Source organism: Erinaceus europaeus, chromosome 1 (assembly GCF_950295315.1).
Source record: "Erinaceus europaeus chromosome 1, mEriEur2.1, whole genome shotgun sequence".
Lineage (NCBI taxonomy): Eukaryota > Metazoa > Chordata > Mammalia > Eulipotyphla > Erinaceidae > Erinaceus > Erinaceus europaeus.
This window is the reverse complement of record NC_080162.1, coordinates 146,679,115-146,703,579: the sequence shown is the minus strand read 5'-3', so window position 1 is coordinate 146,703,579 and position 24,465 is coordinate 146,679,115. Positions and strand designations below refer to the sequence as shown.

The 24,465-nt window shown below is 38.8% G+C and overlaps 1 protein-coding gene across 4 annotated transcripts in view; it reads right to left on the bottom strand.

Moving 5' to 3' along the window:
* The window catches only part of STAG1 (STAG1 cohesin complex component), a 445,812-nt gene that overhangs the window by 209,571 nt on the left and 211,776 nt on the right, over positions 1–24,465 (bottom strand). For all 4 annotated transcript variants that reach the window (XM_060196862.1, XM_060196869.1, XM_060196854.1 and 1 more), the window contains one exon: positions 9,343–9,419. In XM_060196862.1, the coding sequence (XP_060052845.1) occupies positions 9,343–9,419 (77 nt within the window). The remainder of the gene's footprint in view (positions 1–9,342; positions 9,420–24,465) is intronic.

Below are 24,465 nucleotides of genomic sequence, written 5' to 3'. Positions count from 1 at the left end.
AATAAGTAAAACTAGAAAAATATGAAAAATATACATATATTTAACATTTTTGTGGTCATTAAATTACTGCAAATCAGTAAAAATGATCTTGTGGGAGTTTATTTCTATTATTACCAAAGGACTAAGATATACCACCTTTTAATCTGTGATCTGAATTGTTTCCAAAATTGGTATTGTAGTTAATAAGTAGACAGTAAGTGAACATACCACTTGTACCTTAATCTAGGGCAGCCTCCTGTATTCAAGAACATTAATATTTTACTTGCAAATGCATACAGATATTCGTATATATACTTAGTAATGCCAAACATTATTACAACCAAGGTACACCAAAACATGCACAGTTTTGAACAGGACAGCAAAATTGAGATCACCAAAGGGGGATGAAACTGACAGTGCAGATGGGGCTGCGTAGTGGTGCACATCTTACAATGCACAAGGACCCAGATTCCAGTCCTTGGTCCCCACATGGAGGAGGAAAGCTTTGTAAGTGGTGAAGCAGTGTTGCAGGTGTCTCTTTCTCTTCCCTCTATCACCCCTCCGCTCTCAATTTCTGAAATAAGTAATTAATTAAAAAAAATTCTGATAGTGCGAAAGGGTTCCAATTTGTTTTGGTGAGTGGATATTGGTTAGTAGATGGTGGATATGGCCAGATAGTTTGAAGAGATACAAAACTAATCTTCTAATACATGTATAAGTTTGCAAATCAAGGTTAACAAAATAAATGCTATGGCATTTGCTGCTGAAGTGACTATAAAAAATATATAAATCATGACACATACATTTTGAGTGTTTCATTTTCATTTATTTATATATTTCCTTTTGTTGCCCTTGTTGTAGCTATTATTGTTGCTGTTATTGATGCCATTGTTGTTGATATCATTTGTTGGATAGGACAAAGAGAAATGGGGGGGGAGACAGAGAGGGAGAGAGAAAGACACCTGCAGACCTACTTCACCACTTGTGAAGTGACTCCCCTGCAGGTGGGGAGCTGGGGGCTCGAATTGGGATTCTTATGCTGGTCCTTGTGCTTTGTGCCATGTGCGCTTAACCTGCTGTGGTACGGCCGACTCCCAAGTGTCTGTTTTATAATGTGCTGTGTTTCTTTTAAATTAAAAAAACCTAATAAAAACTAATAAAAAGCCTGAACCCCTGATTCGACTTCTGGAAGCGGAGCTACGAGCAGCAGATCGCTTTCTCTCCTCTCCTCTCCTCTCCCGGATCAACTAGGAATACCAGAGGAGACCACCCGGACCGAAACAGGACAGGACTAGAATGACCACAGAAACCCAGTAAATCACCCGTGAGTACAAACACGCATGGCTGATGACAGAGAGGAGAGAGGGGCCTAAGGAGAGATTAAGTGACTGCTAACAGTTCGACAGTTTGTCAGTGGAGACACCACCTCCAGTCTGCTCCACCAACAAGGGGACAGCTGAAGGGAGGAGGAGGCTCCCCAGAGACTCACCAAGTGCAACTCTGAGTCTCCATTGCTACTGCCCTCAGAGTCTGGAGCAGCAACAGGGAGGGACACCAGGGGACAGAGATCTGACCGGGAAACTCAGGAGAAGACCTATGCCTCGGTGGCATAGCTGAGGGGCTGTGAAAGTCTCTTTGCATAACCACTGGATTATCTCTGCCACACCCTGCTTTATCTCTTGGTCAGGAGTCAGTGATTAAGCCAAGAAGCCTATTGATAGTTTAAAAGCCCTCAGGCTCCCATAGCCTACAGGGGAAAAAAAAAAGGCTTTTACACCACTGAGCTTGAACTCAGGGATTGAAAAAACTGTTAACTTATATAAAATGGTTAAAACAACAAGAAAAAATATTGGAGACTCGAACCAGGACAAGAGTCCAGCTAAAAGTCCTCCAGAGGGTGAAGCACAAAACAACGAGTTCAACATCCAAACATTAGCTAAAGAAATAATAACAGGAGTGAGTAAAGAATTTGAAAAAATTGTAATCAGAAATGCAGGAACAACAAATGAGAATATAGAAGAAAATTCTAATTATCTCATGGTTATTAGAGAGCTGAAAGCTGAAATCGCTGAGCTAAGAAGGCAACTAACTGAACAAGCTAAAACAGTATCAGAGCAGGGCAACAAAATAGATGAACTCCAGAAAGCAGTAGAGGGCAGAGAGAATAGAATCAATGAGGCTGAAGACAGAATTAGCAAGATTGAGGATGAATTAGAGACAACTAAAAAAGAAGTAAGAGATCTCAAAAAGAGATTAAGAGATGCTGAAAACAACAACAGAGTCCTATGGGATGACTTCAAAAGAAACAGTATACGCATTATTGGCTTACCAGAGGAAGAAAGAGAAGGGGAGGAAGAAAGCATTCTCCAGGCCATAATAGCTGAAAATTTCTCTAGTCTAGACAACACCAAAGACATAAAGATTCAAGAAGCCCAGAGGGTCCCAAACAGAATTAACCCAGACCTAAAGACACCAAGACATGTCATACTTAGATTGGAAAGGAATAAGGATAAAGAAAGGATCCTCAAGGCTGCAAGAGAAAAACAAAGAGTCACCTACAAAGGAAAACCCATAAGATTAGCAGCAGACTTCTCCATACAAACACTACAGGCCAGAAGAGAATGGCAAGATATCTATCGAGTGCTCAATGAGAAAGGCTTTCAGCCAAGAATACTATATCCTGCTAGATTGTCATTCAGACTAGATGGAAGCATCAAAACCTTCTCAGACAAGCAACAGTTGAAGGAAGCAACCATCACCAAGCCTGCCTTGAAAGAAGTTCTGAAAGGTCTCCTATAAACAACCAGACCACCACAAATAGAACATATATTAAAACACTCTAAAACTCTACAAGAATGGCGTTAAAATATCTTCAATCTTTGATATCAATAAATGTCAATGGCCTGAATTCACCTATTAAAAGACACAGAGTAGGAAGATGGATCAGAAAACACAACCCAACAATATGTTGTCTACAGGAAACTCACCTAACGCAACAAGACAAACACAGACTTAAAGTGAAAGGATGGAAAACTATCATTCAAGTCAATGGCCCACAAAAAAGGGCAGGAACAGCTATTATCATATCTGACATGATAGACTTTAAAATAGATAAGATTAAAAAAGATAGGAATGGACATTACTTACTGCTCAGAGGATCAGTCAATCAAGAGGACTTAACAATTATTAATATCTATGCACCCAATGAGAAGCCATCTAAATACATCCAACTTCTACTGAAAGAGCTACAGCAATATATTAACAGTAACACAATCATAGTAGGGGACTTCAACACCCCACTATCTCAACTTGACAGATCATCCAGGCAGAAAATCAGTAAAGACATAAGGGAGCTAAATGAAGAGATAGATAAACTAGAACTATTGGACATTTTCAGAGTCATTCATCCCAAGAAACTGGAATACACATTTTACTCAAATCCACATGGGTCATTCTCAAGGATAGACCATATGTTAGGCCACAAAAACAGCATCAGCGTATTCAAGAGCACTGAAATCATCCCAAGCATCTTCTCAGACCACAGTGGAATTAAACTAACACTTAAAATCAACAAAAGATTAGTAACAGTGCCAAAATGTGGAAGCTCAACAGTACACTTCTTAACAACTTCTGGGTCAAAGAGGAAATCAAGGAAGAAATCAAAATGTTTCGAGAGTTCAATGAAAATGAAGACACAAGCTATCAAAATATTTGGGACACAGCTAAAGCAGTCCTAAGAGGGAAGTTCATAGCTATACAAGCACACATTAGGAAACAAGAAAAGGCACAAATAAACAGCCTGATTGCACATCTTAAAGACCTAGAAGAAGAACAACAAAGGAATCCTAAAGCAACCAGAAGGACAGAAATTACTAAAGTTAGGGCAGAAATAAATAACATTGAGAATAGGAAAACCATACAAAAGATCAATGAAAGTAAATGTTGGTTCTTCGAAAGAGTAAACAAAATAGACAAACATTTAGCCAGACTCACAAAACAAAAAAAGGAGAAGACCCAAATAAATCGGATAGTAAATGAAAGGGGAGAAATCACAACAGACACTGCAGAAATTCAACATATCATGCGAGGCTTCTATGAACAACTATTTGCCACCAAGCTAGAGAACCTGGAAAAAATGAATGATTTCGTAGATACCTACCAACTTCCAAAACTAAGTAAAGAGGAAGTAGATAACATGAACAGGCCCATCACAGCTAATGAAATTGAAACAGTTATCAAAAATCTTCCCAAAAATAAAAGTCCTGGACCAGATGGTTTTACAAATGAATTCTACAAAACCTTCAAAGAAGAACTAATACCTCTACTTTTAAAAGTCTTCCAGAAGATTGAAGACACTGGAATACTCCCTGCCAGCTTCTATGAAGCCAACATCACCCTGATACCAAAAGCAGACAGGGACACAACCAAAAAAGAAAACTACAGACCAATATCTCTGATGAACATAGATGCGAAAATATTGAACAAAATTCTAGCCAACCGGATACAGCAGTATATCAAAAAAATTGTTCATCATGACCAAGTGGGGTTTATCCCAGGCATGCAAGGTTGGTTTAATATACGTAGATCAATCAATGTGATCCACCACATCAACAAAAGCAAGACCAAAAACCACATGGTCATATCAATAGATGCAGAGAAAGCCTTTGACAAAATACAACATCCTTTTATGATCAAAACACTACAAAAAATAGGAATAGATGGAAAATTCCTGAAGATAGTGGAGTCTATATATAGCAAACCTACAGCCAACATCATACTCAATGGTGAAAAACTGGAAGCATTTCCACTCAGATCAAGTACTAGACAGGGCTGCCCACTATCACCATTACTATTCAACATAGTGTTGGAAGTTCTTGCCATAGCAATCAGGCAGGAGCAAGGAATTAAAGGCATACAGATTGGAAGAGAAGAAGTCAAACTCTCCTTATTTGCAGATGACATGATAGTATACATGGAAAAACCTAAGGAATCCAGAAAGAAGCTTTTGGAAATCATCAGGCAATACAGTAATGTGTCAGGCTATAAAATTAACATTCAAAAGTCAGTGGCATTCCTCTATGCAAACACTAAGTTAGAAGAAATTGAAATCCAGAAATCAGTTCCTTTTTCTATAGCAACAAAAACTATAAAATATCTAGGAATAAACCTAACCAAAGAATTGAAAGACTTGTATACTGAAAATTATGAGTCACTACTCAAAGAAATTGAAAAAGACACAAAGAAGTGGAAAGATTTTCCATGTTCATGGGCTGGAAGAATTAACATCATCAAAATGAATATATTACCCAGAGCCATCTACAAATTTAATGCTATCCCCATCAAGATCCCAAGCACATTTTTTAGGAGAATAGAAAAAATGCTACAAATGTTTATCTGGAACCAGAAAAGACCTAGAATTGCCAAAACGATCTTGAGAAAAAAGAACAGAACCGGAGGCATCACACTGCCAGATCTCAAACTGTATTATAGGCCCATTGTCATCAAAACTGCTTGGTACTGGAACATGAACAGACACACTGACCAGTGGAACAGAATTGAGAGCCCAGAAATGAGGCCCCACAAGTATGGACATCTAATCTTTGACAAAGGGGCCCAGACTATTATATGGGGGAAGCAGAGTCTCTTCAACAAATGGTGTTGGAAACAATGGGTTGAAACATGCAGAAGAATGAAACTGAATCACTGTATTTCACCAAATACAAAAGTAAATTCCAAGTGGATCAAGGACTTGGATGTTAGACCAGAAACTATCAGATACTTAGAGGAAAATATTGGCAGAACTTTTTTCCGCATAAATTTTAAAGACATTTTCAATGAAACGAATCCAATTACAAGGAAGACTAAGGCAAGTATAAACCTATGGGACTACATCAAATTAAAAAGCTTCTTCACAGCAAAAGAAACCACTACCCAAATCAAGAGACCCCTCACAGAATGGGAGAAGATCTTTACATGCCATACATTAGATAAGAGTTTAATAACCAACATATATAAAGAGCTTGCCAGACTCAACAATAAGACAACAAATAACCCCATCCAAAAATGGGGGGAGGACTTGGACAGAATATTCACCACAGAAGAGATCCAAAAGGCCGAGAAACACATGAAAAAATGCTCCAAGTCTCTGATTGTCAGAGAAATGCAAATCAAGACAACAATGAGATATCACTTCACTCCTGTGAGAATGTCACACATCAGAAAAGGTAACAGCAGCAAATGCTAGAGAGGGTGTGGGGTCAAAGGAACCCTCCTGCACTGCTGGTGGGAATGTCAATTGGTCCAACCTCTGTGGAGAACAGTTTGGAGAACTCTCAGAAGGCTCGAAATGGACCTACCCTACGACCCTGCAATTCCCCTCCTGGGGATATATCCTAAGGAACCCAAAACAGCCATCCAAAAAGATCTGTGTACACATATGTTCTTGGCAGCACAATTTGTAATAGCCAAAACCTGGAAGCAACCCAGGTGTCCAACAACAGATGAGTGGCTGAGCAAGTTGTGGTATATATACACAATGGAATACTACTCAGCTGTAAAAAATGGTGACTTCACCGTTTTCAGCCGATCTTGGATGGACCTTGAAAAAATCATGTTGAGTGAAATAAGTCAGAAACAGAAGGATGAATACGGAATGATCTCACTCTCAGGCCGAAGTTGAAAAACAAGATTAGAAAAGAAAACACAAGTCGAACCTGAAATGGAATTGGAGTATTACACCAAAGTAAAAGACTCTGGGGTGGGTGGGTGGGTGGGGAGAATACAGGTCCATGAAAAATGATGAATGAAATAGTGGGGGTTGTATTGTTAAATGGGAATCTGGGGAATGTTATGCATGTAAAAAAAAAAAGAAGTAGAAACGCAAAGCAGAAATTGACTGAGTTTGGAGTATGGCACCAAAGTAAGAAAGCAGAAGTACACTAGAGTTTGCAGTGAATACCTCCCTAATACTTCCTCTCCACTTTTCCAAGCTTTGGGTCCATGATTGCTCAACAATTTGTTTGGCTTTGTATGTTAACTCTCTTTTCAGTCACCAGGTTCCAGGTGTCATCAGGATGCCGGCCAGACTTCCCTGGATTGAAGACCCCACTAATATGTCCTGGAGCTCAGCTTCCCCAGAGACCCATCCTACTAGGGAAAGAGAGAGGCAGACTGGGAGTATGGACCGACCAGTCAACGCCCATATTCAGCGGGGAAGCAATTACAGAAGCCAGACCTTCTACCTTCTGCAACCCACAATGACCCTGGGTCCATGCTCCCAGAGGGATAGAGAATGGGAAAGCTATCGGGGGAGGGGGTGGGATATGGAAATTGGGCGGTGGGAATTGTGTGGAGTTGTACCCCTCCTACCCTATGGTTTTGTTAATTAATCCTTTCTTAAATAAAAAAAAAAAGTGAAAAAAAATGGGGTGGGGAGAGATTGGAGGTGATTGTGTTAAGGAAAACAAGGAAAGATAGCTGACAAATGGCTTCACTTAAATGCAGGATGTAAATAAAAGAAACTTTCAAAAATAGTCATAAAAACAGACTCAGACTATGAAAATTGAGTTATCAGAGAGCATAGGGAGGGTAGGAGTGAGATAGGTAGGGGTATCCTTATTATAGTGGGATAAGAGCTGTGGTGGTAGATGTAGTGGACAGTACAGACATATACTATTACATATATTATACACAGATGTGAAAAAAAAAAAAAAGCCTGAGCCCCTCCTCATGAAGTAGAAAAAAATCAATATTTTCTGTCAGCATTAAAAGAAAAATCTATTAGAGAGAAAATTATGTTTAAATCATGTTGCAAATTATTAAAAATCTGTGACCTAAAACATGACATAAATTGATTTCACCATAAACACTATACAGAGGGGCCAAGTGGTGCCTCATCTGGTTGAGTGGACCTGTTACAATCCACAAGAACATGGGTTGAGTCCCTGGTCTCCACTTGCAGGGGAAAGCTTTGCAAAGGGTGAAGCAGTGTTAAAGGAGTCTCTATGTCTCTCTCCCTCCTTATCAACCACTTTCCTCTCAATTTCTGTCTCTATCCAATAATAAAGATAACACACACACACACACACACACAAAACACTACACAGAAATAAAACTGTAAAAAAGTTACAATGTCTTTGATAAGTATAAAATTCTTGAGGGAATGAATATTCAGTAAAAATGGAAAGAAGTCATGCATAAAATGATAATCAGTATGACTAATCTGTGAAACTAGAAAACATTTTCAAAATGGAAATTGTTATTTTATTTTATTTTTGCCTCCAGGGTTATCACTGGGGCTTGGTACCTATACTACGAATCCACTGCTCCTGGAGGCTATTTTTTCCCTTTTGTTTATCATTGTTGTTGTTACTGCTACTGTTGTTGTTAGATAGGACAGAGAGAAATGGAGAGAGGGGAATACAGAGGGAGGAGAGAAAGACAACTGCAGACCTGCTTCACCACTTGTGAAGCGAACCTTCTACTGGTGGAGAGCAGGTGGAGAACTGGGGGCTCGAACCGGGATCCTGGTGCTGGTCCTTGCACTTTGCACCATGTGCACTTAACCTGCTGCGCTACCACCCAGCCCCAGGAAATTGATATTTTCAATCAGAATGTTCCAAATATTCAAGTAGAAGCTAACATATTACTTATCTCAAAGAAAGATCAAAGTGGTAATCCCCACACAATAGTTTGGGGGATTCTGGATTAAATGCAATTACTCTAGTTTTCCAATAGGACTTCTACAAACTTAAAAAAAAAAGATGTTTTTCTGTTTTCTCTAAGGCAGGTAGAACATGATGCCTGCTCACTGTTCTTTGACCTCCAACAATACCCCACACCTTGATTCTTTAACGTAATTAGTAAAACTAGCATTCCAAATGACATAAGACCTTTAGAAATGCATTTGTAAACCCAAGTGATTTGAGTTGCACTTCAAGAATGAGTATCAAGAATTGGGACCAAGTGGTAGTTCACCTTGTAGAGTGCACATATGAACATGTGCTACCAACTGGGTTAGAAGTCAGTTTCCCACAGCAGGTGTCTTTCCTTGTGTCATTTTTTTGTCTTTCAACTCTCCATCAAAATTAAATTAAACATATGTATTTTAAAAGAGTGAATATCAAGAACTTACTTCTAACTCTTACTATTGCTTTATCTTTATCAATCATTAATTCAGTACTATCTTCAAGTAGTAATGCAACCTGCAAAGCCCATTAGTTTAAAAAATGAATAGAACAAGTTATTATTTAAAGACAATAGAAGTTTTCCTTGTATAGCGAATACCAAATCCAACCCCAAATTAATCAATCCATTCATCATTTGTAAGCAGAAGTAAGCAACCCATGAATTGAAGTGTTATACCTCATCAAATTCTTCAGTCATCTTTCTGATGATTTCTGCATTCTGCATATTTCGAAACATCTCTATTCTCACAGTACCTGTAGAACAACAGATTTTACAGTTAAATCCTTCTCTATTCCACGTTAAACATCAAACTTATACCGATCAAAAATAAAAAGATATATGTAAAACATTTTGGGTTTTTCTTCCCTCTCCCCACATTGTGTTTATTCTAAAGAACTCTTCTGGGAGCCGAGTAGTGGGAGAGTTAAGTGCACATAAGCACAGGAACCAGGTTTGAGGCCCTGCTCCCACCTGCAGGGAAGCTACTTCACAAGTGGTGAAGCAGGTCTGTGTGCACATACATATATATATATATATATATATATATATATATATATATATGCACAGACTCAAGTTTTCTAATAGAATTTCTTTAAAAAAAAGATTTTATTTATTTATTCATGAAAAATGATAGGGGAAAGAGAGAGAACCAGACATCACTCTGGTACATATGCTGCCGTGGATTGAATTTAGGACCTCATCCTTGAGAGTCCAATGCCTTATCTACTGTGCCATCTCCCAGACCACTCCAACAGAATTTCTACAAACCTTAAAAAAAAAAAAGACAGAGGCGGGGCTATGAACAGTAGGTGTGTTACTCTCCTCCCTTCCTCTCCAGGATCAACTAGGAATACCAAAGGAGCCCACCTGGGACTGAAACAAGACAGAACTAGAAAGACTTCAGGAACCCACCAAATCACTGGTGAGTGTAAACACCTGTGGCTGGTGGACAGAGAGGAGCCTAGGGAGAGATCAAGTGGCTGGTAACAGTCCAGCAGTTTACCAGCTGAGACACCACCTCCAGTCTGTTTCACCAAAAAGGGGACAGGTGAAGGGAGGAGAGGAGAGGACGCCACTGAGACTCACCAAGAGCAACTGTGAGTCTCCATTGCTACTGTCCTCAGAATCTGAAGCAGCAGCAGGGAAGCCCTGTGCAGACACCAGGGGACAGAGAACTAACCAGGAAACTCAGGAGAAGACTTATACCTCGGTGGCATAGTGGTGGGGCTGTGAAAGTCTCTTTGCATAACCACTGGATTATCTCTGCCACACCCTGCTGTATCTCTTGGTCAGGAGTCAGTTATTAAGCTAAGAAGCCTACTTATAGTTTTAAAGCCCTCAGACTCCCATAGCCTATAGGGACAAAAAAGCACAAAAGAGGCTTTTAAAGCCACTGAGCTCCAAATCAGGGATTAAAATACTATTGAAACAACTGTTAACTTCCACAGCTGTGAACCCCTTAATTACCTTATTTAGCACAAGTCAATCCAGGCAAGAGTGATCAGTAATTTGAAAAGTACTGAGAGGGACCTCATAACATACTATATAAAATGTGTGAACCAACAAGAAGAAAGAGGAGAGGAAGAAAGCATTCTTCAGGCCATAATAGCTGAAAACTTCTCGAGTCTAGACAACATCAAAGACATAAAGGTTCAAGAAGCCCAGAGGGTCCCAAACAAAATTAACCCAGACTTAAAGACACCAAGACACATCATATTGAGAATGGAAAGGAATAAGGATAAAGAAAGGATCCTGAAGGCTGCAAGAGAAAAACAAAGAGTCACCTACAGAGGAAAACCCATAAGATTAGCAGCAGACTCCTCCACACAAACACTACAGGCCAGAAGAGAATGGCAAGATAGCCATCGAGTACTCAATGAGAAAGGCTTTCAACCAAGACTACTGTATCCTGCTAGACTGTCATTCAGACTAGATGGAGGCATAAAAATCTCAGACATGCAACAGTTAAAGGAATCAATTATCACCAAGCCTGTCCTGAAAGAAGTTCAGAAAGGTCTCCTGTAAAATATCTTAAAATATCTTCAATCTTTGATATCAATAAATGTCAATGGCCTGAATTCACCTATTAAAAGACAAAGAGTAGGAAGATGGATCAGAAAACACAACCGCAAAATATGCTGTCTACAGGAAACCCACCTAACTCAACAAGACAAACACAGACTCAAAATGAAAGGATGGAAAACTATCATACAGGCCAATGGCTCACAAAAAAGGGCAGGAACAGCTATTCTCATATCTGTCACAATATACTTTAAAATAGATAAGATTAAAAGAGATAGGAATGGACACTACTTAATGCTCAGAGGATCAGTCAATCAAGAGGACTTAACAATTATTAACATCTATGCACAGTCTGGAGAACTCTCAGAAGGCTAGAAAGGGAACTATCCTATGACCCTGCAATTCCTCTCCTGGGGATAATATCCTAAGGAACCCAACACACCCATCCAAAAAGATCTGTGTACACATAGGTTCTTGACAGCACAATTTGTAATAGCCAAAACCTGGATGCAACAACAGATGAGTGGCTGAGCAAGTTGTTGTATATATATATATACAATGGAATACTACTCAGCTGTAAAAAATGGTGACTTCACCGTTTTCAGCCAATCTTGGATGGACCTTGAAAAATTCATGTTAAGTGAAATAAGTCAGAAACAGAAGGATGAGTATGGGATGATCTCACTCTCAGGCAGAAGTTGAAAAACAATATCAGAAAAGAAAACACAAGTAGAACCTGAACTAGAATTGGCATATCACACCAAAGTAAAAGACTATGGGGTGGGGGTGGGGGTGAGTGGGGAGAATACAGGTCCAAGAAGGATGACAAGAGGACCTAGTGGGGGTTGTATTGTTATATGGAAAACTGGGAAATGTTATGCATGTACAAACTATTGTATTTACTGTTGAATGTAAAACATTAATTCCCCAATAAAGAAAAAAAAAAGACGTTTTGCTATTATCTCTAAGGCAGGTATAAAATGCTGCCTGCTCACAATTCTTTGATCTCCAACAATGCCCACAACTATTTTTAAATATTATTTATTTTTTAAATATTATTTAAATATTATTTATTCTTTATTTTTTAAAGTATTTAGTAAAACTAGAATATGTATGTGTATATACTTTCCCCACCCCTCTCAATTTATCTCTGTCCTAATGAAATAATAATAAAAAAAAAAAAGGCCACTAAAAGCAATAGATTCACAGTGTCTGCACTGAGCCCCAGCAATAACCATGGTGGTATTATTAAAAAAAAAAGAAAAAAAGAAAAGAACTCTTCTATTTAAGAATATCAAAGGTCATTAGAAATTTTTAAAAAGCATAGAAACAAATGAATTTGATAAGTATGATAAAGTTATGTTGTAGAGTGGGGTCTAAGGATTGATGTAAATATACAAACATACAAATACAAATAATTGGCTATTTCAATCTCAGAAACATTAATAACAGAGAGCATTATCTCCCTTCATGACTCATTCTGAAATATTTAGCATTAGAATATTAACTTGTAAGTTAAAAGTATTTCTTATTTTATAAATATTTGCTTATTTCCACTTCTGTTGCCCTTGTTGTTTTATTGTTGTTGTTATTGACGTCATTTTTGTTGGACAGGAAAGAGAGAAATGGAGAGGAGAGGGGAAGACAGAGAGGGGGAGAGATAGATACCTGCAGACCTGCTTCACCACTTGTGAAGCGAACCCTTGCAGGTGGGGAGCCGGGGGCTTGAACCTGGATGCTTACACTGGTCCTTGCGCCTTGCGCCACGTGCACTTAACCTGTTGTGCTACTGCCCAACTCCATAAAAGTAAATATTATTTCATTTAAAAACACACTTCAGTGGTCCGGGATGTGGCACAATGGCTAAGGCACCAGACTCTCAAGCATGAGGTCCTGAGTTCAATCCCTGGCAACTCAGGTACCAGAGTGATATCTGGTTCTTTCTCTCTCTATCTTTCTCATTAATAAATAAAATTTTTTTTAAAAAAGGAACTTGATTGGATTTAAAAAAACACTTCAGTAAATCTTTTTCTATCAAAAGTTGTCAAGAACCCTCTATTAAATACCAGAAAGATAAACCCTTTCTCATGTTATCCTTTCATAGTGCTTTTACTTTACATACTTAATTTTTTTCAATATAGCTTATTAAAATATCACTCTTTTAATTTAATTTTTTAAAAATTTCTGTTGTTGTTGGATAGGACAGAGAAAAATGGAGAGGAGAGAAAGACAGAGGGGAAGAGAAAGACACCTGCAGACCTGCTTCACTGCTTGTGAAGTGACCCCACCCCTGCAGGTGATGGCCTTTTCAGGAATTCTACGTATAGCACCAGCCAAGGCTACATATCCTCCTGCCCTGATTTTGAGCATTGGTTTGGGAGACAGAATCTCTAGCTTATTCTTTGCACAGGCTGAAATAGCCTTGAGGTTCACCTTCCTGCAGTAATTATGCCACTGCCACAGATACGGGTTAACTATTATTTCTGTAACTATCTATCTTTCTATAGATATTTTTGTCCATTTATTTCTACGGTCCTGCCTTCTCTTCCTTTTTAAGTCACACCTACACCTGTTACTACTTCTGAACGTCTTTCCTTTTTTCCTCTTTTCTTTCTAGGTCCTGATGGAATTGCGTTCAGAGTCTGAGGCTTCAAAGTCCTAGGTTCGAGCTACACAAACTCCCAGACCCCCAAATAAGCCAGAGCTGAATAGTAGTATATTTGTTTTGTTTCTCTCTCTCCCTCCCTCTCTCTCTCATTAATAATAATAATAACAATAATAACAATAAAAAATTTAAAAAACAAAACATTGTTATTGCAATTTCACTTTTTCATGATAAACACAGTGGTGTAGACAGCATTTACAGTAATGAAATTTTACAGAAATTCATTTATGTTTTTATAAAAACAAAACAGGAAGTGCACTAAATGTATGAAAAAAAAACTTATCTTCAATGTTCTTGAATAAATGTTTTTATCTTCACTCAAATGAAACAAACTGTTTAAAAAGAATCTTATAGATATAACATACAGGAAAGAGATGTAATTCTGGTGGTGGTGGCATGGTATGGCAACCCAATTCAGAAAGAGATGGCCTGGGATAGTTAAAATATACATTTTCTCTTTGCAAACTAATGTTATCTCAATAAAATTTATTTTAAAATCTCCAATTTAGGGGTTTATTCTGAAGCACTTCAGATAAATAAAACCACCTTTGTAAATACAAGCTAAGGAAGTAAAATTAGATTTATGGTAATAAATATAAGAATTGGGGCAGGGGTAGATAGCATAATGTTATGCAAAGACTCTCACACTCGAGGTTCCAAAGTACCAGTTTCATTGCCAGCACTACCATAAGCCAAAGCTGATCAGTATTACACACACACAGAAATATATGAATGAATTCGTTGTTGTTAAGAAGTCTTGTTATATGTATCTTTCAAGAGACATTAGTTTGAACATTTTAAAACATTTGCATTATCTTCATTTATTTATTGGCTATAGACAGCCAGAAACTGAGAGGGAAGGGAATGATAAGAGAGGGAGAGAGACAGAGAGACATCTACCTGCATTGCTTCACCATTTACAAAGCTTTTCCCTTTCAGATGGGGACTGGGGGCTCAAACTTGGGTCCTTGAGCACTGTACCATGTATGCTCAACCAGGTGCGCCACCACCTGTCCCCAAACATTTTAAAATATTTGAACTTAAATGTAAAAAGTCATTGAGGGTATGTGTCCTACTTAAAAAAATTATTACTGGGGGGATTAATGCTTTGGTGTGTAATTTTTTTTCTCTCAACACCGAATCCTTATGCCTAGCATGATTTTACTGCTCCTAGAAGACTTTCTTGTTCTTTCAGTTTCAGCTAGAAAGAGAGAAATGGCCAGAGAGACACAACACATCTCCACCTTTCATAAAGCTTCCCCTTGTTGCCATGCCTCATGCGGCTGTGTGGTGCTGAGGGACAGAAACCGGGTCCTTGAAATGTATGTGCTACTGTATAAGCTGTCTCCCAATTCCTGGAAATTATATTTTGATGGTGACTTAAAAATTCAAGAAAAAGAAAAGACAATTCTAGCTTTTCAGTTATCTGTATGTCACTATTAAAATACTTCATGTATGAATAACAAGTCAAACTGTAATTCCTTATGGATAAGGCAATTTTCATATATAATTAAGTCATAATTATAACTTCAAAGAGCTATGTAATTTCACGATAGAACTATTTTTGATGCATTAACTTAATGACTTGATGTAAAATGAATGGGAAGAAGACAGTAATTATTATTAAGAGAAATGTAGAAAGAAATGCCTTATGCTTAACAACTTTAAAGGTGACTGCAGTATACAGGTAAGCAGTGATGGAGACGGACAGAGAGAAACACCAGAGCATTACTGTGGTAGATATGATGCCACCATAGCAATAATTAGCACTCCCCATTTTTACTTAAGTGATTTAACAGAATTTTTCAAAATTATAAAATTTTAAGCTTATAATAATTTCACAACTAGGAGTCGAGTGGTAGGTAGCGCAGAGGGTTAAACGCACGTGGTGTAAAACACAAGGACCTGCTATAAGGATCCTGGTTCGAGCCCCCAGCTCCTAACCTTCAGGGGAGTCGCTTCACAAGCTGTGAAGCAGGTCTGCAGGTGTCTTTCTCTTCCCCAGGCTTCATTTTCAACTTTAAAACAACCCTAGGGGGAGTTGGGCGGTAGCACAGGGGTTAAGCGCAGGTGGCGCGAAGCACAAGTGACTGGCTTGATTCTGGTTCAAGCCCCCAGCTCCCCACCTGAAGGGGAACCACTTCACAGGCGGTGAAGCAGGTCTGCAGGTGTCTGTCTTTCTCTCCCCCTCTGTCTTCCCCATCTCTCTCCATTTCTCTCTGTTCTATCCAACAACGAAAACAACAATAAAACAACAAGGGCAACAAAAAGGGAAAATTAATAAATAAATATTAAACAAAAGAAAACAAAGAAATTCCTTTAAAAAAAAATAAAACAACCCCAGGAGGGTCAGGCGGTAGTGCAGAGGGTTAAATGCACTTGGTGCAAAGCACAAGGACCTGCTGTAAGGATCCTGGTTTGAGCCCCAGGCTCCCCAACTGCAGGGGACTCGCTTCACAGGTGGTGAAGCAGGTCTGCAGGTGTCTATCTTTCTCTCCCCCGTCTTCCCCACCTCTCTCCATTTCTCGTTCCTATCCAAAAATGACAATGACATCAATAACAATAACTACAAAAATAAAACAATAAGGGCAACAAAAGGGAATAAATAAAAATAAATATAAAAAAATAATTTCACAACCACAACTGATCAGTGTAAGACATCACAGCTTCCATCAAAGTTCTGTGCTCCTGTACTCCCACCCTGAAATCACCAGACTTCCCGCAAAGCCCAGGAGATAGTTTGGCCACCATTATTTTCACACGTTCACTTGCTTAAGTTATCTATATTCCACATATGAACAAAACCATCTGGTAGCTGTCCTTGAAGAGCTTTTAAAAAAGGAAATCCTGCAGCTGCTGCTGTTGCTGATGCAATGATAGTAAAAAAAAAAAAATCACTCTACTTATTTTCTAACTTTTTAAAGATTTACTGAAAAGTGGGAGACAGAGAAACATACAAAGATACAGAGAGACAGAAAGAGGGAGAGGGAGAATGAGAGAGAGACATTAGCCAGAGTCCCACTCTAGTATATGCAGTGAATAGATCAATCCTGGTGCCTCAGACATGTAAGTAGCTACTTCCCAGACCACCAACTGTCATCTACTTTTCAAGAGGAAGTCCACAACTGCACTGAAGGGGCTTCCTCTGTTACAACAATTACCTCTTAGATATCTTCTAATATAATACCCTGATGCTTTATTTAAAGCATTTACTCATACTGGTTTTACTGTCTTATACTCAGGAACTGTACTCTTTGATAATTTGTTTTTATTTCTTTTACTTTTAGTAATTTACCATAGTTGAAAAAGGTAATTTCCAGATTCGGTCTAGTATGTTTTTTCTAGCTTATAAATGATTCTCTTTTAGATTACCTACTAGCAAAAAGACTGCAGAGAGTACTTCTTGTTAATCTTTGCATCCTTTTGTCCCCTTTATAATTTTCATTAAACAGGATAGAGGGAAACTGAGACAGGTAGAGGAGATAGAGGGTAAGAAAGTTAGACACGGGAGTCGGGCGGTGGCGCAGTGGGTTAAGCGCATGTGGCGCAAAGCGCAGGGACGGGCCTAAGGATCCCGGTTCGAGCCCCTGGCTCCCCACCTGCAGGGGAGTCGCTTCACGGGCGGTGAAGCAGGTTTGCAGGTGTCTGTCTTTCTCTCCCCTCTCTCTCTGTCTTCCCCTCCTCTCTCCATTTCTCTCTGTCCTATCCAACAACAAAGCAACGTCAACAATGGCAATAATAACCGCAACGAGGCTGCAACAACTAGGGCAACAAAAAGGGGGAAAAATGGCCTCCAGGAGCGGTGGATTCATGGTGCAGGCACCGAGCCCAGCAATAACCCTGGAGGAAAAAAAAAAAAAGAAAGTTAGACACTTGTAAAGCCATCTGGTTCTGGACTTTTGTTGTTGGGAAGATTCTTAATAACTGTTTCAATTTATTTGTCTGTGGTTGGTGCATTTAGGTTCTGCAGTTCTTCCTGGTTCAGTTTTGGAAGGGTATATGCTTCTAAGAATTATTCCTTTTCTTCCACATTCTCTAGCTTGGTGGCATATAGTTGTCTGTAGAAGTTTTGCATGATTTCTTTGGTAACTGCTGTGATATCCCTTCTATCGTTTACAATTCAATTGAGTTGAGTCTTCTCCCCTCCCTTTTTTTAGTGAGTTTGGTTAAGGGTTTGCTTAATTTTGTTTAATTTTTCAAAGAACCAACATTTGGCTTCATTGATCTTTTGTATGGTTCTCTTATTTTTGATGTTGTTTCTTTTCTTTTTATCTTTAATTTTTTAAATTTATTTACTTATTTAATGAGAGATACAGGAGAGGGGGAAGGGTGAGGGAGGCACCAAAACATTGTTCAACTCTGGTTTATGGTATTGCTAGAAACTGAAACTACGACCTTAGAGCCTCAGGCAAGAAAATCTTTTGCAAAAACCACTGTGCTATCTCCCCAAACCAAATAAAAAATATATGTATCTTGGTCTTGCACAATAATGAAAGCCATTTTTGACAGTGTGTGTGCAACCCTTATTTTGCTGCACTGGATGCAGAATAAAAAAGCTGGGTTTTTGTTTGTTAGCTAGTTTTTTTTTATTTTTAATTTTTTTTAGGTTTTTTTTTTTTATTTAAGAAAGGAGACATTAACAAAACCATAGAATAAGAGGGGTACAATTCCATACAATTCCCATAACCCGATCTCCATATCCCATTCCCTCCCCTGATAGCCTTCCCATTCTCTATCTCTCTGGGAGGATGGATCCAGGGTCATTGTGGGTTGCAGAGGGTGGAAGGTCTGGCTTCTATAATTGCTTCCCCGCTGAACATGGGCGATCCATACTCCCAGTCTGCCTCTCTCTTTCCCTAGTAGGGTGGGGCTCTGAGGAAGTGGAGCTCCAGTACACATTGATGGGGTAATCTGTCCAGGTCAGCATCTTGCTGGCATCCGGAACCTGGTGGCTGAGTGATGAAGCTGAAGGGTTGTCATTCCACACCTGAAGTCTCTGGTCATAGTCTGAAGTGAAGCATGCTGGGGTGGCACTTGTTCCGTTGATTAGGTTGCGATCTGCAGATGCAATATTTTATTTTCACATTAAATTTGGTGATTTCAGTCTTTCTGGATGCTTTAGGGTTCCTTTGTCCCTCTTCTTCTAAATCTTTAAGGTATGCAGTAAGGTCATTTACTTGAGCTTTTTCTTGTTCTTTAATGTGTGCTTGTATGGCTATGATTTTCCCTCTCAGTACTGCTTTAGTTGTGTCTCATATATTCTGATAGCTTGTGTCTTCATTGTCATTTGTTTCAAGAAACATTTGAATTTCTTGCTTGAGTGTCTCTTTGACTCAGTGGTTATTAAGCAATATACTGTTGAGTTTCCAAGTTTTGTAACTTTTAGTAATTTTCTGTCTGTTGATGAATGTTAGCTTTACTCCACTATGGTCTGAGAAGATGCTTGGGATGATTTAAATGTTCTTGAATTTGTTGATACTGTTTTTGTGGCCTAACATGTGGTCTATCCATGAAGATGTGCTATGTGGATTTGAAAAGAATGTGTACTCCAGTTTCTTGGGGTGAAGATCTCTGAAAATGTCCAGGAAGTCTAGTCTATATATCTCTTTGATTAATTCTATTTCTTTGTTGATTCTCTGCTTAGTTGATCTAAGTGTAAGAGTGGGGTGTTAAAGTCTCCATCTATTACTGTATTACTATTTAACACCCCACTCTCACACTTAGATCAACTAAGTAGAGAATCAACAAATAGAATTAATCATCAATTAATACATCAAGTCTCCATCTATTATTGTATTACTATTGATGTATTTTTGTAGCTCTTTCCGTAAGCATTTGATGTATTTATATGGACCTTCACTGGGTGCATAGATGTTAATAATTGTTAAATCTTCTTAATTGATTGATCCTCTGATCATTATGTAATGACCTGGCCTACCTTATATTACTTTATTTAATTTAAAGTCTATTGTATCAGAGATGAGAATGGCTGTCCTGCCTTTTTTTGTGGTTCATTAGCCTGTATGATAGTTTTCAGTTTAAGTCTGTTTGTCTTATTGGGTAAGGTGGGACTCTTGCAAGCACCATATGGTTGGGTTGTGTTTTCTGATCCATCCTCCTACTCTGTGCCTTTTAATGGGTAAATTTAAGCCATTGAATAAGCCATTCATCTGCCATATTCCAGCCTTTAGTTTCACGAGTATGGATCGACCTGTCAACACCCATGTTCAGCAGGGAAGCAATTACCTAAGCCAGACATTCTACCTTCTGCACCCCACAGTGATCTTGGATCCATATTCCCAGAGGGATAAAGAATAGGAAAGCTATCAGGGGAGGTCATGGGATAAGGAGCTCTGGTGGTGGGAACTGTAGCCCTATTATCCTATGGTCTTGCCAGTGTTTCCATTTTATAACTAAATTGAAAAAAAAAAAAGGAAGTTAGACACCTGCAGACCTGCTTCACTGCTTATGGAGGGACCCCCCACACACACACTTTTGGAGCAGAGGCTTGAACCTGGGTCCTTGTGCTCAGTAACACGTGCAATTAACGGGGTGCATAACTTCCTGGCCCCTGTTTCCTGACATCTTAACCTTTTATTTATTTATTTCTTTATTAGGGAATTAATGTTTTATATTCAACAGTAAATACAATAGTTTGTATATGCATAACATTCCCCAGTTTCCCATATAACAATACAATCCCTACTAGGTCTTCTGTCATCCTTCTTGGACCTGTATTCTCCCCACCCACCCACCCCCACCCCAGAGTCTTTTACTTTGGTGTGATACGCCAATTCCATTTCAGGTTCTACTTGTGTTTTATTATTTTTTTTCTTCTGATCTTGTTCTTCAACTTCTGCCTGAGAGTGAGATCATCCCATATTCATCCTTCTGTTTCTGACTTATTTCACTTAACATGAATTTTTCAAGGTCCATCCAAGATTGGCTGAAAACGGTGAAGTCACCATTTTTTACAGCTGAGTAATATATATATATACCACAACTTGCTCAGCTACTCATCTGTGGTTGGACACCTGGGTTGCTTCCAGGTTTTGGGTATTACAAATTGTGCTGCTAATAACATATGTGTACACAGATTTTTTTGGATGGATGTGTTGGTTTCCTTAGGATATAGCCCCAGGAGAGGAATTGCAGGATCATAGGGTAGGTCCATTTCTATAAACTTTTCTTTATATTAAGCTGCCTTTGACAAGGAGAAAAATCTTACTGTAATTCAAGACAGTACTTAAAATAAATTTAAACAGCTAACATTGACACACTCTTGGTTCATAGAAAATTATGCTAAGATTATGAATAATAAAGATAGAAAGATCTGACAACCTGTGGGAGGCATGGGCATGGAATAACTGGGACCAAATTGCCTCTCCTCCCAAAAAACAAATAAATAGAAGAGACTCAACTGAAGTCATAATCTACCGCTGACAGTTATGCAGCCTCATGTGGGTGCTTATGTGTGATTGGAGCGAAAAGGGGCACAGACTGAAGAACAGCAAATTAAAATCAGAGCTTCTGGGTGGCATGGGCACTGAGCTGCACCATTTTGGCTATTTCACTTTAAGTACAGCAAGCAAGTAACATTGTTCCTAGTGCTGGGAAAAAAAAAGAAACAGGGGCTTAAAACCTCTCAATCTTTGACTTGGGGGAGGGGGGTTTTAGCCTTCTGAATTTAAGGCAAGGAACACAACATAAAACAGGGCATCTGAAAACAGACAGCCCAAAGCAAAGGACTCCCCACCCCCCCACAGATCATACAACCAAGATAAACGTAGAGGGTGATATATAGCACTACCTTCTGGCCATCAATAACCAGCACAAAAAATGTGCAAGCAGAGAAAAAGAACAGCCAACTATGTCATATCAGTCAGATATAATTGAAACAAATGAAACCCAAGGAATTATAGATTTAGAAAGACTCAGAGACAGATTACAGAAAGATCATTATGACGATTCTCTAAGAATTTAAGCAAGAATTAAAAGAGCATGTTACTATGGAACTAAAGCACACAAGAGAGGAATTTATAACAGAGTTCACTAAGAATCTTCAAATATTGAAAGAAGCTATTAGGAAGCATGAAAGAAAAATTTCAAATGGAACTCCAAGGAGTAAAAGACACTCTAACTGTAATCCATGCCCAGGTAGAAGGCTCAGGAAGGAGATCTACACATTCAGAAGAAATAATCTCTAATTTAGAAGATACAGCCAGCCCACTCTTTCAATTCAAAGATGAGGGAGAGGAATCGTTCAGAAAGAGTGAAGCAACTCTCTATGAAATTGTAGACTCCATCAAAAGATCAAATAAAAGAGTGATAGGTATATCTGAGGAGGAGGACAAGGCCAAAGGCCCAGAGTCATATTCAGAGCAATTTGAGTTGAGAACTTCCCTCACTTAGCAAACCATCAGAACATTCTCATTCAAGAGGCAGAACAATCACCCAGACTGATAAATATAAAAAGGCCAATGCCAAGCCACATTATTATAAAATTATCAAAAGTCAACAAGGAAAACATTTTGCTGGCTGCAAGGGAAAGGAAAGAAGTTACATACAAAGGCAAAGATGTAAGACTTTCATCAGATTTCATTAACTCTAGAGGCAAGGAGAGAGTGGAATGACATATTCAGAGTTCTAAAGGAGAGGGACTTCCAGCCACAAATATTGTATCCTGCAAAATGATTCTTCAAATATGAGGGAGAAATAAAGGTTTTCTCAAATATTCAAGAACTAAAGGAATTTGCCACAATCAACCCCACCTTACAAGAACTATTGAACTGGGGCCAGGTGGTGGCACACCTGGTTGAGTGTACACATTACAGTGTGCAAGGACCCAGGTTCAAGCCCCTGGTCTCCACCTTCGGGGGAAAGCTTCACAATTGGTGAAGCAGGGCTGCAAGTATATATATCTCTGTCTCTCTCCCTACCCTCTCAATTTCTCTGTCTCTATCCAATAATAAATAAATAAAATTAAATTAAATTAAAAGATTTAAAGTAAATTTTTAAAAAAGGAACTACTGAACTGAGTCCCACAAGAAGGAGGAAACAAAGATCATACATTCCAAACACCAAACTGCAGTGCTGCCATGTCACCCTGACTCACTAAATAGACGACCTCAACAATGTACCCTGGAACCCCCACCTTCCCAGATCCCTGGCCCATTGGGGAAAGATAGGGACAGGCTGGGAGTATGAATCAACCTGTCAATGCCCATGTTCAGTGAAGAAAACAATAACAGAAGGCAGAGCTCCCACCTTCTGCACCTCATAATGACCCTGGGTCCATGCTCCTAGAGATAAAGAACAGGAAAACTTCCAATGAAGGGGATGGGATATGGAACTCTGGTATTGGGAAATGTGTGAAATTTCACCCCTCTTATTCTACGGTTTTGTAGATATTTTCTATTTTTTATTTTATAAATAAAAAAAAGGAATAGAGTCAGGATCATAGAAAAAATTGCCAAATATATATAACTAGAGACAGATATCTATAGAAGTAAGTCAACCTGTATCTGTAACCATGGTAGAACTGCTGCAGTTTCCAATGGAGGAATGGTGACACAAAATTTTGGTGGTGGGAATGGTGTGGAATTATACCCATGTTATCTCATAATTTTGTATGTCAGTAATAAATCACTGATAAAATTTTAAAAAGAGCTGAAGTAATTTAGATTCATGAAAAAATCTGAAAATAAAAATGGAAAAATTATCTAAAAATTAACTAGTTATCTGTAATAATATTGAAAAATAACTTACTATCACATATACTTTATATTTTTAAAAGTTAACTTAAGCAGATTTAGCAGAATTGTAGCTGTCTCTTTTTTATTAATGATTTACAAAATCACAAAATAATGGGTACGATTCCACTGTTGTTACCACCAGAGTTTTTTTTAATTTTGTTATTTTTTCATTTCCTTTTATTATATTTATTTACTCTCTTTTGTTGCCCTTCTAGTTTTACTGTTGTAGTTATGATTGTTGTTGTAATTTAAAGATGGGTGCTGTCTTTGTTGATCTCACAGCAGCCTATGACACGGTCTGGCACCGTGGTCTCCTAGTCAAGATCTCAAGATGCCTGCCTCCATGGGTGGCCAACACTATATCGTTTCTTCTCCAAAACAGAAGATTCCGGGTGCATCTGGGAGACAAGTCTAGCAGATGGAGACTTGTCTCAAGTGGCCTCCCCCAGGGCTCTGTTCTGGCTCCTACGCTATTTAATATTTACATCAATGACCTCCCAGAAACTTCTTCAAGGAAGTTCATCTACGCCGATGACATCTGCTGTGCAATTCAGGCATCCAAGTTTGACATCCTCGAGGAAACACTCACGAAAGACATGTCTCTGATATCTGATTACTGTAAAAAATGGCTACTGATCCCTAGCACTGCAAAAATGGTATCATCTGTTTTCCATCTACAACATGCCTCGGCCTCACGTGAGCTTAATGTGCAGCTTGATGATACGAGAATCCGGCATGAAGCCCAGCCAGCCTATCTTGGCGTTACTCTCGATCGCACCCTGTCATTTCACATACATCTTATAAAAACTGCAGCAAAGGTGGGCGCGAGGAATAACATCATTGTAAGACTGGCCAGCT